General features: G+C 41.6%; 1 protein-coding gene across 1 annotated transcript; it reads left to right on the top strand.

Annotated features, from left to right (window-relative positions):
- Positions 1 to 1,044: 1,044 nt before the first annotated feature.
- Positions 1,045 to 7,515, top strand: LOC138901712 (uncharacterized). Its single transcript, XM_070189494.1, has 3 exons — positions 1,045 to 1,099; positions 1,865 to 1,937; positions 6,975 to 7,515. The coding sequence occupies exons 1-3, from the start codon at positions 1,045 to 1,047 to the stop codon at positions 7,513 to 7,515; spliced, it is 669 nt and encodes a 222-aa protein (XP_070045595.1).
- Positions 7,516 to 17,668: the final 10,153 nt, after the last annotated feature.

Below are 17,668 nucleotides of genomic sequence, written 5' to 3'. Positions count from 1 at the left end.
TATTAGAGTTAAACTAAATAGAGAAAAAGTAAATGCAAACCACACGAATTGAACAGTCTTAGCTTTGAAAGGTAAGTCACCCTCGGGCTAGAAAATGCTTCTATCGATGTCGAAACAAAATGACGAAATAATAAAAACTAAAAATAACAGTATATTGCTTTGTGGTGCGTGTTACAAGGTGTCGAATGAATTATCAAAGCCTCTATATATATTGAAGGAGTCTTATTCTAGGTACATTTCTATAAAGGTAAAAATTATCTTGATTTACAAATTATCGGTTTCTCGCTGATTCGTGCCGAGATTCTTGCCGTAATATCCAACCGGTCACAGAAATTTCGGTCTTCTGTTAGTTATCTCCGAGCTCGTTCGAGGCTAAGGTCGACACCAGACTCGATTTTCCTCGAAGGCAGATTTTCCGACCTATGGTTCTAGCTCGGTGAGACTCGTGGTCGATCTTCCGTCTGAGGTCGCCATGTTCCAACTCTAATCCACCAAGTTGTGATCGAGCTCGATTTCGACCGTATGCAGATAGTCCCCTCATTGTTTGTAGAATTAACGACGAGAAATGATATGAGCCTCCGATATATCTCCTCGGTACTCCTCGTCAGAAACGACAAATTGAATGAAACGTCTCGTCAGTCACGTCTTCATGGCATTAAATGTTCGTTAGTTGCCGATCGGCCACTTATGGTTTTGAACAGTAATTTGGAAACTATAGATATCCCCTCCTTCATTTATTCAAACTTTTACATCCAAAACTTCTGTACTCCTGTTTCTTAGAAATTTCAACACTTTCAAGTAGTAAATCTTTGGCTATTTTGAAATCTTTTTATAAGAAATTCAGATTTGTTTTTATTCCCAACCATCAAACTTAATCTTTAAATTTCCTCTCTTTCCTTCACTTATCAAAGAAATGGCGAAGACTTCAAAGTCTGTTCCCCAAACGAAACTCTCTCTACCTCACGACCGGCCGTAGAGGAACACGTTTCGTCTGCTGCTATTGAGGAACCGACACCGGAACCCCCTCTAAAGATGTTCGTTCCTATGGGGTTCCCAACCAATGTCGATTTCAAGGTCGAGAAAACCTCTTTGGTACCAGGTTAGTGTGAACCGGGCTCGAGATATATATGCTCGATCACTAACAACTTTCTTTCGAAGGTCAAGGAGGTGGTTCCTACACCTGAGGAAGCGATTACTACCCACGTGGAGGTTTTTTTAAGTGTTTACACTTATCTCTTCACGTTGGACCACTTGGATCCGGTCATCATTGACTTCTGTATGAGGTATGAGGTGACCCTCGGGAAAATTCATCTTTCTTTCTGAGGATAGTAATCCTTCTTCGTTTCTTTGTAGACAAAATTGAGAGGTGTCCCTTCACCATCTATCATCTCGTGCGTCTGTATAGTCCCCGACTCTATCAAGGGGGTTAATAAAACTTGCTCATCGGGCCAGTAAGGCCCCATTCTCGAGCATCGACGAGGATCATGACCGAGGCTGGTTAGGCTGATTCATTCTAGTGAAGACCTTAGATTTAATCCCAGCCAAGGATATGACATTTCCCGATAAATGGAACATGAAACGTAAGTATAACCTTGCTTTTAATATTTCTGTTATCGCTTTTCTTTTTTCTCCCCTCTCATCGATATTTTGTGGTGGTGCAGCTTTTGCTCAGATGCTGGATGCAGTTCCTCAACTAAAGGAATAGGTCGAGAGCATCGTGTCACAGAAGCCATATTCCGAGCGCGCATGGAGCGAGCTTATGAAGGGCTAGTGGGAGGCCCGTACTCACGGCGAGGTTCTTCTCCTGAGTGGATAACACTTAAGTTTCCTATTGCGCATGTTTTCACTTCTTTTTCCATTGCAGGTCTTTCCAAAGATGTTGCAATGAGTCCTCCATCCGGTTATGAAGATATTCTCCTTAAACCATCTACTACGAGGTAGGATAAAGAGAAGAAAAGAAAAAAGGCTGCGAGCTCCAAAAATAAGAAACCGAGGAGGCAGCTGGTGCGCAAATCCAAAGAAAGTACCAGCGCCCTAGAGCTCCCATTGGAATCACTCCACCGGTTGAGGGATGAGTCCAAAGAAGAAGAAGAAGCCTCTGAAATGATGACCCGCATGAGAAGCGGTACCGAACTGCCTCAAACCAAGGTAGTCGATGAAGAGGCAGTGGCCGAGGCCTCCGAACTGGGGAGGGATGAGGCCATTTTGCCCGAGCTGGGGAGGTCGACAAAGAAACCATGGCCAGTACTTCTCAGGAAGAGGAAAATGTCCCGAAGGACGCACTTCAAGTGATAGATCTCTCCGGGTCGCCTTCATTCACTGACTCCCTGATCAACGAGGCACAGATGCTGAAAGGATGACCAAATTAGGGGCCTCAACGGGCGAGAGATTCTTTCAATAACTTTTTCGATGTCTTAGATTCTACCATCTCGGAGGACGTCATCAGGTTGGGTGACTTATCTGTACCGAAGAAGATACCGTCTTCGATAGCCAGCGGTCCTTCTTCAAGTCCTAGATTAGTAGACCGGTTCCCAACTTCAAGAGCTGATCCTGACCGGAAGCAGTCAATATTTATGTCTATCTCGGAGGATGCTCGGGTTATTTCCTCCCCCGTGGGGGTTTCCAGCTATCTTTGATGTCTAGTGACCGAAGAGGATCAAGACAAGATGGACGAGGTGGAAGCACCCTCTCTGTTGAACTAAGCACAACATGCGTTAAATCGGGTAACTTCGAATGCTTCTTTATTATGTACTTAGATTAAGTTGCAAACAATCGTAACACTTTTCTTTGCGTTTGCAAGCCTCGGGTGCTTCACCACAAAACTTTTCTCTGATATTGGGAAGAGCTAAACCATCACCAGGCCGAGACTCAGGAGCTTACTGGGAAGAGGGATACTTACAAGCTTCTTACTGAGAAACTTTAGGCTGAGCTAGAAACGGCTCGGAATGAGCACGCCAACCTGGTCGAGAAGGTAAGAAGAGTATTTGAAGTTAGTGACGATGAGTCAGACACAGTGGCTAACGGTCCAAACTAGTAGGTTCAAAATAAACTTGACCAGATCAAGTAGCTCCAGGTGGAGGTGGACACGGTGAAAGCTGAGGCCGAAGAATGGAAACAATCATGGACCGCTTGGCCTCAGAAAAAGAGACTGCCCGGGCGCAATTGACTTCGGTTGAGGACCAACTCCAGGCTGTAAAGGAAAAGGACTTGGTGAACATAAAAAAGATCGAGGATCTCTAGTCTCGGCTGGGTTCGGCGGTCTATGAACAAGAAAATCTGGCTAAGGAGCTCGAGGTGGCCAAGTCAGAGGTCATCATAGTTAAGGCTGAGGCCAATGATAGGGTGACCAGCACAAGGCTGATGCCGAGGCGGCTAAGGACCAAGTGAGAAATATGGTGGAGCATATGAAGTGGGAATCCCGAAGGGAGGCCCTCGATGGAGTTCATGCTCGGGGTTTTGACCTGTTGGCTAAAATTGAGAATGCCAAGGTATTCGAAGCCAAGGCCAGGAAGATAGCTTATCCCAAGGAGGAAGATTCCGAGGGGTCTGAAGATTCGGGTGAGTCTGAAGGTGGCGGAGACCCCGAAGGCGATGATGCGACCCCCGACAAAGACTAGACCACTTAGGATCCTTTTAGACGTTTTTGTCTTTTGCTTTTTAAGGCTGTTTGGCCGTTGTAAAATTTTGTATCGGGGTTGTTTGGCCCTTGTAAAAGGAATTTTGGATATGAATATATAAGGCTTACTTTCCCTTTCACAGCTTTTGAATTTCTCCCTTTGCTTTATTATTTGTATTCACAAAGATCGAAATGTCTTAGCATGGAATAATTAGGTTATGTTCGAAGGTTCAAACAAACCTTGCCTTTACATTATTCTATTTTAAGGCATCATGGGAGTTCGGTGTGACTGAACACTTTCTCCCAAACTAAGTAATTTAGATTATCGTTTGCTGTGGGTAGCCTTTAGAACCGGTTATCAAACAAAAATATTTTGAAGGCCTTGTTTTTGTTACAGGTCTCGGACGTCTCCGAGCCGTGTTAATATGGCCGTAGCCTTTTTAGTTAGAGTGTTTCCTAGTGGGCTTGCTTTCCCGAGTAATCCGAGCTTGCCTAAGATAACAGTCCCTGAGTTGGGGCGGTCGTGGCCTTTGAAATTCGGGGGTTGACTTATAGGTCTTATACTCTTGAGGTATAATAGCCTTGACCATCCGAGTTTGTTTTGGGACGGCAGTCTCCGAGTGATTGTTCGAACTCGGGTTAAGGCAGCCCTTGGGCTCGTAACCTTTAGGGGATCGGAAGTAGGGAATTCTTTAAGAAATGCAATTTTTTTTTAAAGGACACGATATGTTTGCAAGGAAGAGACTTCTCTATATTCTTGTGCATAATAGTAATACATGTGTACATGCTTTGTGTCAGGGTTCGAGCAATCTATGTGGGCACGGTTCATTTGACCGTTTGGCCCTTACATTGAATCCTATCGATCGAGACTGTAACGCCCCGTAACATTTTTCCAAAAAACCTGGTTTCGGTGATGCCAAAGTAGGCGTATAGGTTATATTAGTAGAAATTCTTCATGACGAGCTTGCGAGCAGCGGTTCAAACTTTTTGGATTGAACAGTGCATTTGGGGGCTTAAAGGAAAACGTTAGGTAGAAGTACCCATTTATGCGGCCCCTTCTACGGTCGCAAAATCACTCTGTGGACCGCAGACTGGTCGTAGAGTGGGGTAGATTTCTGGGGCATTTTTGATGCCCAATTTCGCGGCCATTATGCGACTGCATAACCATTTCGCGGGCCGTATTCTTGTCGTATATCCTGCCTTGGGATTTTTTTGGAGGGAGGTTCTGTGATGCACTATGCGACCGCAGAACCATTCTGCGGTGCATTATGTGACCGCATAATAGGTTTGCGGGCCATATAGTGACCGCAGAACAGGTCTGCGGGCCGTATAGTGATCGCAGAACATGTCAGTTGTTTTTCAGTTTTGGCACCCAGTTTCGCGATCATTTAGCGGACCGCATAACCATTATGCGGTCGTATATGCGACCGCAGAACCCGTTCTAAAGCTTCATTTTGGGGGGTTTTAAACCCGACCCAATTCCGTTAAAACACACCCCATAGACCATTTTGAGCACATTTATGATATTTTAGAGTGAGAGGGAGAGTTCTTAGAGTGGGGGAGCAATCTTTAACCATTACCCATCAATTCTTGCTCAATCATTGAGGATTAACAAAGGAAGTCTTCACCCTAAAGGTAAGAATCTATATCCTAGCTCTCAATTTCGAAATCATGTAAAAATGGGGTAGTTAGAGAGGCAATTATTAGGTGTGGGGGCTTGTTGTCTTGCATGCATGTATCCTTGAAGTATGTGGGAAGATTGTGAGCTAACAATGGTAGAGAGTGGGTTGGGAGTGATGGAAATTTCCACAAAAGAGCCTTAGAACCTTAATGCACATCTAGTGTTTGATAAAATGATCAAATGAGCTAAAACCATGATCATCTTCCTAATTTTTGGTTCAACTTATTATATTTCTAAAGTAGATTGAAGTTGCTAAGAATTCCGGATCATTTTAGAGTTAAGAAGCTCAATTGAGGTATGTTGGCTAAACCCAATTCTTCTTAGAATCGAATCTCATGGTATTCATGTAATTGGAGTAAGTCCTTGATCATTATTGAATTGGCTTTTCCTAATGTGGTTGTGTTGAAGGATGTTTGTTCAATGTTTATTCTAAATGCTTCATCATGTCATCTTTCCATTTGAGAATATGTTAAAAAATGTGGAATATGTGATAGGAATGTTAAACCTTCATGTCAAGAACGAAATAAAGGTTGTTATGCCAAATTGTATGAAAGGCCTCTATGTGCCTAAGATTTCCTAAATTGCTCATATGTGACTTAATGTATTGAATGTGAAGCCCTATTGATGTTGATAATGATAATGATATTTGAATGTGGAAAATGGATTTGAAACAAGTGCTAAGAATGACTTTGTAATAGTTAAGAAGTACGATGTGAGATGATTGGCTGAAGAAGGTAATGACTTAAATGAGACGACCTAGACGATATCGGATTCTGTGTAAGAACACGATGGTATTGTGGATGAAATTGTGGTAATGTCTCAAATGAGATGGCCTAGCCGATCGGGTCGTGATCAGACGCCATGCCGTACACATGGTGGTATTGTGCTGGAAATTATAATGAAATTGTGGTAATGTCTCAAATGAGACGACCTAGCCGATCGGGTCGAGATCGGACTCCGTGTAAGAATACAGAGTTATTGTGAATTGTGTAATATCGACACTAAATATCACCAAACCTAATAATATGGAAATTGACTTGGAACGTATATGATCCTTAACTTGTTGTTTTAATATTATTTGAAGCCCTTATTGAATTCTTGACTGTTCCTCTTGTATTATTATTCATTCTATTGAGTTGGTGTTTAGCTTTACATACTAGTGATATTCGACGGTACTAACGTCCCTTTTAAGATGGAGTGAGTTTGCGGATGCCTTTATAGACCATTTCTTGCATGCCGAGACTAGGGCATCCCGTGCCGCGGAGTTTGAGAATCTTAATCAAGGGAGTAGGAGTGTGTGGGAGTATCACGTGGAGTTCGCGCTCCTATTAAAATATGCTATTCACATGTTGCCTACTATGGAGGCTAGAGTGCGCCGATTTGTGCAGGGCCTTAGCCCCTTGGTTATCAATGAGGTCGCTACTGATGCCTTGAATTTAGACATGAACTATGGGAAGAGGGTAGCATTTTCTCAAGCTACAGAGGACCGTAAGTTGAAGAACAGAAGGGAGCAAGAGGGTACAAGGGGAGTCGCTTTAGGCCCAATCAGGGCAGCATAGGACCCTACTATCAGGGCCGATCAGGAGGGAGATTCCCGCAGCAGCAGAGCCCCCCATGCCCTAGGTGTGGGAAGATGCACTCAGGGATCTGCTACATGGACTTACCTATATATTACAGGTGCAAATTGAGGGGTCATATTCAGAGGGAGTGTCATTCATCCTGCCAGGGTATGGGCATGGGCACAACATATCCATCCAGTTCTGCAGCTGCTACATCTTCAGCACCCTCTCCAGCTCGAGGCCCTCCGGCACCAGTAGGGCATGGTGCAACTAGGGGTGGTGCACAGAGTTTAGGAGGACCTAGCCGTTTCTATGCTATGACAGGTCGCCAGAGTGCAGAGGCTTCTCCAAATGTCGTCAAAGATATATTGACTGTCCAAACTCATGATGTATATGCTCTTATTGATCCCGGTTTAACCTTGTCCTATGTTACCCTTTTTGTTGCTATGGAATTTGGGATAGAAGCGAAACAACTTCCTGAGCCATTCTCTGTATCTACTCCGGTTGGCGAGTCTATTGTGGCCGCACGAGTTTATAGGGGTTGTGTTGTCACGGTGCGTGGTCGGGACACCATGGCCGATCATATTGAATTGGATATGGTTGATTTTGATGTAATGGGAATGGATTGGCTTTATTCATGTTTTGCTAAGCTCGACTGACGATCTAGAACTGTGACGTTTGAATTTCCTAATGAGCCAGTTGTTGAGTGGAAGGGGGATAATTTTATTTCTTACCTTAAGGCCACGAAGATGATTAACAAGGGGTGTATCTATCACTTGGTCCGAGTTACAGACACCTCTACGGAGGCACCTGCACTCGAATCTGTGCCAGTTGTGAACGAATTTCCAGGGGTTTTTCCTGATGAACTCCTTGGGATTCCGCCAGACAGGGATATTGATTTTAGGGTTGATGTGATGTCAGGCATGTAGCCTATATCTATTCTGCCATACAGGATGACACCAATAGAATTGAAGGAGCTAAAGGAGCAATTGAAGGATTTGCTAGAAAAGGGTTTCATCCGACCGAGTGTGTCACCATGGGGCACACCGATTCTCTTTGTAAGGAAGAAAGATGGATCGTTGAGGATGTGTATTAACTACCGGCAGCTCAACAAGGTCACAATAAAAAATAAGTACCCACTACCAAGAATAGATGATTTGTTTGATCAGTTACAGGGTGCTAGATACTTCTCCAAAATTAATTTACGATCCGGGTATCACCAATTGAAGATCAGGGAGTAGGATATTCCGAAAATAGCTTTCAGAACCCGGTATGGGCACTTTGAATTTCTAGTAATGTATTTTGGGCTAACAAATGCCCTAACGGCTTTCATGGATCTTATGAATCGGGTTTTCAAGCCTTTCCTCGGCTCCTTTGTGATAGTGTTCATTGTCGATATTCTTGTGTATTCACAAGGCCGGGAGGACCATGCCGATCATCTCAGGGCAGTGCTGCAGACTCTTCATCAGCACCAATTTTATGCAAAATTTTCAAAGTTTGAATTTTGGCTCGAATCTATCACATTCTTGGATCATGTTGTCTCTAGAGAAGGAATCAAGGTTGATCCTCAAAAGATTTCAGCAGTAAAGAATTGGCCTAGGCCTACAATGCCAACCAAGATTCGCAATTTCTTGGGCTTAGTAGGGTATTACAGGAAGTTTGTGGAGGGGTTCTCTACTCTTTTCTCTCCATTGACTAAATTGACTCAGAAAGCAGTTAAGTTCCAATGGTCTGATGCTTGTGAAAGGAGCTTCCAAGATTTGAAATCGAGATTGACTACAACGCCGGTGTTGACCATGCCAGAGGGTATAGATGAATTTGTGGTATATTGTGATGATTCAAGAATAGGGCTTGGGTGTGTGTTAATGCAACACGGCAAAGTTATAGCATATGCTTCTAGGCAACTCAAGAATCATGAAAAGAATTATCCAACACATGACTTAGAACTTGTGGCGGTGGTTTTTGCATTGCAACTTTGGCTTCACTATTTGTATGGGGTCCATGTGGATGTATTCACGGACCACAAGAGTCTTCAATATATTTTCAAATAAAAGGAGCTGAATCTGAGGCAGAGAAGATGACTTGAGTTACTGAAGGATTACGACATCGATATTCTATATCACCCGGGGAAAGCCAATGTTGTGGTGGATGCTCTTAGCCGTAAATCTATGGGTAGTTTAGCACACTTGGAGGTATATCGGAGGCCATTGGCCAAGGAAGTCCATCGATTGGCTAGTTTGGGAGTTCGTCTTGTGGACTCTAGTGAAGGAAGGGTAATTATACAAAATAGGGCCGAATCATCACTTGTTGTGGAAGTCAAAGAGAAGCAATACAACGATCCATCTTTGGTGCAATTAAATGAGGGGATTCAAAAACATAAGACTACGACTTTTTCTCTTGGCATGGATGATGGTACACTAAGGTACCAAGGGCGACTATGTGTTCCGAATATAGATGGTCTCTAGGAAAGAATCATGATCGAAGCTTATTCTTCTAGGTATTCCGTGCATCCAGGTTCTACAAAGATGTATCACGACCTCAAGGAAGTCTATTGGTGGAATGACATGAAAAGGAATGTGGCGGACTTTGTGGCAAGGTGTCCGAATTGTCAGCAAGTGAAGGCCGAACATCAACGGCCTCTAGGTTGGCACAAAACATAGAAATTCCAATGTGGATGGGGGGAAATAATTAATATGGACTTTGTGGTAGGATTACCTCGCACTCCATGCAAGTTTGACTCAATTTGGGTGATTGTAGACCGACTCATGAAATCAGGTCATTTCTTGCCAGTTAAATCTACCGACACAGCGAAATAGTATGCCCAGTTGTATATCAAGGAAATAGTCAGGCTACATGGCACTTTAGTTTCTATCATTTCCGATCAAGGGGCTCAGTTCACGACTAATTTTTGGAAGAAATTACAACAAGGTTTGGGTACTCAGGTGAATCTTAGTACAACCTTCCATCCACAGACCGATGGGCAAGTCGAGCGGACTATTCAGACGCTTGTGGACATGTTGCGTGCTTGTGTTCTTGATTTCAAGGGTAGCTAGGATGATCATTTGCCACTCATAGAGTTTGCTTATAACAACAACTTTCATGCTAGTATTTAGATGGCACCATTTGAGGCATTATATGGTAGGAGATGTAGATCTCCCATTGGGTGGTTCGATATTGGGGAAGCAAAGTTGATAGGGCCAGACCTTGTACATCAGGCTATGGAAAAAGTTAAGATCATAAAGGAGCGGTTGAAAACTTCTCAGAGTCATCAAAAATCCTATTCGGATGTTCGTCGCAAAGACTTAGAGTTCAAAGAAGATGATTGGGTATTCTTGAAAGTTTCCCCCATGAAGGGTATTATGAAGTTTGGGAAAAAAGGGAAATTGAGTTCGAGGTATGTCGGGCCGTACATCATCATTTAGAGAATTGGCCAGGTTGCGTATAAGCTTGAGCTACCACCCAAAATGTCATTAGTCCACCCGGTATTCCATGTGTCTATGTTGAAGAAGGTAGTTGGAGATCCGTCAGCTATTGTGTCGGTTGAGACCACTGAGGCTAATGAAGAATTGTCATATGATGAAATTCCAGTTGCCATTCTTGATAGGCAAGTCCGAAAGTTGAGGAATACAGAAATTGCCTCCGTGAAAGTATTATGGCAAAACCAGCAGGTTGAAGAGGCCACATGGGAGGCCGAGGAAGAAATGAAGAATAGGTATCCTTGTTTGAATAGCTGTGTAGTCCTTTATTTTTATGAACTTGTAGCCTATGAATTTAGTATCACTTGTTTAGTTACTGTAAAGGTGTTCTTTTTTATTGTGTGTTGCTTATGAGGCCACAGTTGGTACTATTATCAGTTTGTTACATCGTTGAGTTGTGCATATGCTTGTAAGATGTGTTTTTGGGGCTCTCTGTCAGGTGGATAGACCTAGTTACAAAGGGAACTCTGGCGAAAATTTGGAAATTTAGGGAGTTAGTTAAATTTGGGGGTTGGGGGTGTAGGGTATGATAACTGAGTTGCACAAGGTGCTAATAATGGACCCTGATCCTCATTCGAGGATGAATGATCTTAAGTGGGAGAGGATGTAAGGCCCCATAAAATGTTTCCTAAAAACCCGATTTCCGTGATGCCAAAGTAGGCGTAGAGGTTATATTAGTAGAAATTCTTCGCGATGAGTTTGCGAGCCACGGTTCGGAATTTTTGGATTGAATAGTGTGTTGGGGAGTCGAAGGAAAACGTTGGGCAGAAGTACGTATTTCTGCGGCCGCACAACCACTATGTGGACCGCAGATTGGTCTTAGAGTGGGGCAGCTTTCTGGGGCATTTTTGTTGTCCAATTTCGCGGCCATTATGCGACCGCATAACCGTTTCGCGGGCCGCATTCTTGTCACATATCCCGTCTTGGGATTTTTCGAAGGGAGGTTCTGCGGTGCACTATGCGACCGCAAAATCGTTCTTTGGTGCACTATGCGACCACAGAACAGGTCTACGGGCTGCATAGTGACCGCGGACCATGTTAGATTTTTTCTAGTTTTGGCACCTAGTTTCGTGGTCATCATTTTTGGGGTTTTTTAACCCGACCCAATTCCGTTAAAACACACCCCATAGACCACTTTGAGCACATTTATAATATTTTAGAGAGAGAGAGAGAGAGGGACTTCTTAGAGTAGGGGAGAAATCTTTAACAATTACCCATCAATTCTTGCTCAATCATTAAGGATTAACAAAGGAAGTCTTTACCCTAAAGGTAAGAATCTATGTCCTAACTCTCAATTTCGAAATCTTGTAAAAATGGGGTAATTAGAAAGGCAATTATTGGGTGTGTGTGTATAGGGGGGTTGTTGTATTGCATGCATGTATCCTTGAAGTATGTGGGAAGATTGGGAGCTAAAACTAGTAGAGAATGGGTTGGGGAGTGATGGAATCTTCCACAAAAGAGCCTTAGAACCTTAATGCACACCTAGTGTTTGATAAAATGCTCAAATGAGCCTAAACTATGATCATCTTCCTAATTTTTGGTCAACTTGTTATATATCAAAAATAGATTGAAGTTGCTAAGAATTACGGATCATTTTAGAGTTGATAAGCTCAATTGAGGTATGTTGGCTAAACCCCCTTCTTCTTAGAATCGAATCTCGCGGTGTTCATGTAATTGGAGTAAGTCCTTAATCATTATTGAATTGGCTTTTCCTAATGTGGTTATGTTGAAGGATGTTTGTTCAATGTTTATCCTAAATGCTTCATCATGTCATCTTGCCATTTGAGAATATGTTCAAAAATGTGGAATATGTGATATGAATGTTAAAACTTCATGTCAAGTCCAAAATAAAGGTTGTTTTGCCAAATTGTATGAAAGGCCTCTATGTGCCTAAGATTTACTAAATTTCTCATATGTGAATTAATGTATTGAATGGGAAGCCCTATTGATGTTGATAATGATAATGGTATTTGAGCGTGGAAAAAGGAACTTGAACTATGAAATACGGCCAAGTGCCAAGAATAACTTTATAATTGTTAAGAAGTACGATGTGAGATGATTGACTGAAGAAGGTAATGAATCAAATGAGACGGCCTAGCCGATCGTGCCGAGATCGGATTCCGTGTAAGAACATAATGGTATTTTGGATGAAATTGTGGTAATGTCTCAAATGAGATGGCCTAGCCGATCGAGCCGTGATCGGACGCCATGCCGCATACATGGTGGTACTGTGCTGGGAATTATAATGAAATTGTGGTAATGTCTCAAATGAGACGTCCTAGCCGATCGGGTCTAGATCGGACTCCATGTAAGAATACGGAGGTATTGTGAATTGTGGAATATCGGTACAAAAGATCACCCAACCTAATAATATGGAAATTGACTTGAAACGTATATGATCCTTAACTTGTTGTTGTAATATTATTTGAAGCCCTTATTGAATTCTTGATTGTTCCTATTGTATTATTATTTATTCTATTGCATTGGTGTTTAGCTTTACATACAAGTGTTATTCGACGGTACTAACGTCCCTTTTGTCGGGGGCACTGCATCTTTAAATGGATGCAGGTGGTTGCATAGCAGACAATGTTGATCACAGATAGTGTTTCATCTTCTTCTCAGCGGACTCGGTGAGCCCCATTTCATTCCGGGGTCATGTATTGGACCTTTTGTTTATATTATGGTCACTTTTGAGGTATAGCCGGGGCCTTGTTGCCGGCACCATCTTGACTCTCTTTTGTATTTTTAGAGGCTCCGTAGATGCTATGTGGGTTGTACATGGGTACTAGAAAGGTCAAACGGATTATGTTGTAATTTGAATTTTTGTTCTACTAAATCACAAAATGTATGCCTTTTAGAAACTTAACAGGAAGTAGCAAAATGAAATGGTTTGGTAATGTCTATGCATATGGTCCTTCTACTGGTTAGCTAATAAAAACATGCCTTTTCTTATCATGGGTGAGTTGGGTAGAAAGTATCTAACAAGCTTTCTTGGCCTGGTTCACTCGATTGAGCACCGGTCGTGCCTCCTGAGGTTGTGGCATGACAGAGATCCTTCAATCCTGAAGACTCTTTCCACACTAAAGTCGATATCAGAGGGTAACGCCCCGCACTATTCGGGGTTGATCGAAGAGAAGCCTCAAATGTTATTGTCACATCGTCACCGGCCTTGGATTCTAATTTAGCACGATTTACTTGTTGCCTCGTTAAAAACCTTACCATAAAATTAATTTGGGAAAAAACCGGTTCTAGGGAAAAAAACGTGCAATGCGTGCTTTCAGACCTAAAATGTTGTATCGTCCCTTGTTGGCTACCTGCAAGAATTAGTTTTAAAATGTATATAAAAGAAAGAATGGGGATGTACCTTAGCAATAATATCATTTCAAGTGAGTTATATTCAAGTTGTTCGGTAGTTGCTCGCCGCTTATTATTCCGAGTTTGTAGGATCCTTTGGCGGTGATCTCGATAATTTGGTATAGTCCTTCTCAGTTCGGTCCCAATTTCCCTTCGTTCGGGTTCTGGGTGCTCAGTGTGACCTTTCTCAGTACCAAGTCCCCGATATTGAAGTGTCGGAGGTTGGCCTTTCGATTGTAATACCTTTCGATCCGTTGTTGTTAGGCGGCTAACCGGACAAGGGTGACTTCACGCTTCTAATAGCTCCAGCTCGTACTCATAGCCTCATCATTTGATTCCTTTGTTGCATATCGGAATCTGATACCTGGTTCTCCGACTTCGACCAGTATCAAAGCTTAGGCACCATAAACCAAAGAAAACGGGGTATCCCCGGGCTTCACGCAAACGCAAAGCTTCGTAGGATCTGGGGGGAAGATCAGGTGGTCCCTCTTTGCGAATGCGGACCTTGGTTCGCGAACGCGAAGACATGTAAGGAGTTAAGCCTTCGTGAATGCGAAGGCCAATTGGCCGGTGCATCGCGAACGCGTCTGGTGCTTAGAGAATGCGAAGAACACCTGACGCCAAGATATTTAAAGTGTTAAAAATCGGGATTTGGTCATTTTGACCATTTTGAAAGCTAGAGCTTGGCCTAATGGCGATTTTAAGGAGGAATTTTATCCCCACTTTATTGGTTAGCAATTTTTGACTAGTTTTGATGTATTTCTATAATCACCCATTGAGTTTGACCTTTAAACCATGAATCTAATGGTAGAAATTAGGGATTTGGGTAGAATTTAAGAATTTTGCAAAACTAAGATTTACACCTCAAATTGAGTTCGGATTTCAAATCAAATTACAAAAACGGACTTGGGGTGAATGGGTAATCGGGTTTTGGTCTGAATCCCTGGTTTTGGCCAAGTGGGCCAAGGTTTGACTTTTGTTGATATTTTTCAAATTCATCAAATCGAATCGTTTTCACTCGCGAGTTGTATGTAAAGTTTATTTTTAAATTATTTAAACTATTTTTGGCTAGATTTGACCGGTTTGGAGGGTAATTCTAAAGGAAAGACCGTAGTTAAGTGTATTTGATTTCGAAACGAGGTAAGTGTTGTATCTAACCTGGATTTGAGGGAGTTTGGACTTGTTGAACTATTTGTTATGTGAATTATGAGGAGAAACATTGTATATGAGAGGTGACGACTGTATATGCTCCACCATGGGATTTTGCATGCGGGATTTGGCTATTTATTTTAATGTCTTTATTTATTCCGTGTTATTTCTAGTTATATGCTTCAATTGTTGCATGTTCTTACTTGACATCTATATTATACTTGTTAATTGTTACTTGCTTGAATTTGTTCATTTCTCACACGATTTCTACTCATTTTCTACTTGTTTCTACTTGCCTTAATTGTACATTCTCATTGTCACATATTTTACCTGTTTTTATTATCCTTATATCATTCGATGCACTCTATTATGTTATTTCGCTTATGTGAGCCGTTTAGCTCTTTTTGTATTGATGAATTGAAAAGGTTTGGAATTTCGAGGTATTAGATATTCTCTGTTATATTGGTGGATCTTAAATGTTCAGTACGTTTCATCTTATTTTTGTTGATATTTCATAAATATTGTTGTTGAGCCGTTTATGTTGATAAATTTGAAATTGTTAGCATCGGTCATGCCACAACGGTATTGAAAGAATATGAAATAATATGAAGGAATAAGGACGGAATATGATATGAACAGATGATGATATGCTGGGATCGGGTTGCGTGCCGCAATAGATTTAATGTGTTGTAAGTTGTTTGTGGTTGTAGAGATTGTTCTCGGAATTTTAATATGAGATTTGAGTTTATTTTTCTTCTGGGGCCCTCTGGCAGTTGACCTTCGGTCCGTTCATATGAATTTGCATTTTTACTTCTATTCTTGTTTTCTGTTGTTATTATTCTTGTGCAGGTTATTTATGAGTGATTTGCCATAGCCTCGTCACTACTTCGTCAAGGTTAGGTTCGACACTGACAAAGTATATGGGGTCGATTGTACTCATGCTACACTTTTGCACTTCTTGTGCAGATACCAGTGTTGTCCTAGCGGTGCGTAGGCTCGAATTTGACAGCTAGGGAAAACTTGAGGTAGAACTGCTGGTGTTCGCAGTCCCTTCGATCCTACTTTTACTATTTTCTTTTCGAACATTTGTATTTCGTTCAGGCTTTATCTATAGAATTCTAGTCTTATCATGTATTCGTGATTCCAGATTTCTGGGATGTGCTTAGACTACGTTACGTTCTATTTATCACACCTATTTCAAACTATTGCAACTTTTTATTATTGATGTTCTGATTTAAATTGTTAAAACTGGTTAAGTATTTAGTTAACCTTGGCTCGTCTAGCAAGTGAAATGTTAGGCGTCATCACAACCTCGAGGTTGGGATTCCGGGTCGTGACATATAATTTAGACTTTTACACGAAATTCAAGAATTAAAGAATTTAAGTTCAAAAACATTTCCATTCGGGTAAAAAGAGAGGCAATTTTGGGTTAAAACACTTGTCAAACTTGGAAAAAATACAAGAATACATGGTTTACTATAAACATTAGCTATAATATCTCCGGTTATTATAAGCAAAACATTTGGTAAAAAATACCTCACATTGAACTTCTTTCTTTAATGTTTAATTTGCCCGAAATGCTCATTTTCCCCCAAATTCGAGCAAAATTCTTCTTCTACGCTTCAGTCTTGTATATTTAGATAGAAAACTTGGAAAACTCCACGTGGTGGGACCTTCACTAGCCATTAATGGAGCAATTTAACCAAGGGAGGGGATCACGACCCAACTCCCACCGGAGTTGCGACGTCGCCTATCACTACTTGCTAGGCAAGCCAACAGTGACATATAAGAACAAACTTGATAAAACATAGTTTAATTAAACTCAGCAGCGAAAATATCTCAAATATTCGATGAAAACAACATAGTATTGCTACAACCATCCCAATGATCTAGTGTTAACGAATACATGAGCACTACTGAATATAAAAATACAAAACTAAATCCTCAATACAACTGTTTGGACAATAGAGCAGTAATAAAGGAAATAAATGAAAGAGAACTTCAAGGTCTCAGGACAACATAGAAGCTATCTCATAGTCTCCCAAGTACTGGTACCAACACTACTTTAGCAATCACCATGTCCAAAAGTACCTAGATCTGCATATGAAGTGCAGAGTGTAGTATGAGTACAACCAACCCCATGTATTCAATAAGAAACAAAACCAAGTGACGAGCTCAGAAGAACAGTCAGAGACCAATATCACTAACAACATAGGATTTAATGATAACCATAACAGTAAATAACTCAAAGAAACGACCATGCTCAGCTTGTTCACAATACATGAATTTAGGCATGCTTCCAAATACAACAGTAAAGTCCAACACGGAAAAAAACATCTCATTTACCAGCTAGCATCATGAAAATATATCTCTATGCCTACATGTCAAGTTAATGATTCTATGGTGATAATCTCAAGTACTCTCACTCTCAGCTCATTCAAGGTGCTTGCCTAAAATTCCCACTTCGTCACACACACCCCATCACTCAGAACTGTACAAGCGCCTAGCATCAATGCCCCTAAAAAACACGTGTATCTATATCATTATTTTTGCGCTCACTGCCGGTATATCAGACTCTGGAGGGAGGGATCCTGCCCAAGCGCTAATCAAAAGTCAATAAGGCCTGTTATGGTATGGATCCCGATCCAAATAATAATAAATCCAATATGGCATGTTGCGGTATAAAGCCCCATCCAAAATAAGAGTCTCCGCGTGGCTCTACGGCCCATCTTAGTTATCAACCTCTCAAGTATCAAGGCTCACAATCTCATATCACTCAGTCCAAGCAGTATCACATATGGAAAAACAACCACAACATGTGATGTAACAATGA

Source organism: Nicotiana tomentosiformis, chromosome 11 (assembly GCF_000390325.3).
Source record: "Nicotiana tomentosiformis chromosome 11, ASM39032v3, whole genome shotgun sequence".
Taxonomy (NCBI): domain Eukaryota; kingdom Viridiplantae; phylum Streptophyta; class Magnoliopsida; order Solanales; family Solanaceae; genus Nicotiana; species Nicotiana tomentosiformis.
Note: the sequence above shows the minus strand (reverse complement) of the source record. Positions and strands in the feature narration are given on the sequence as shown.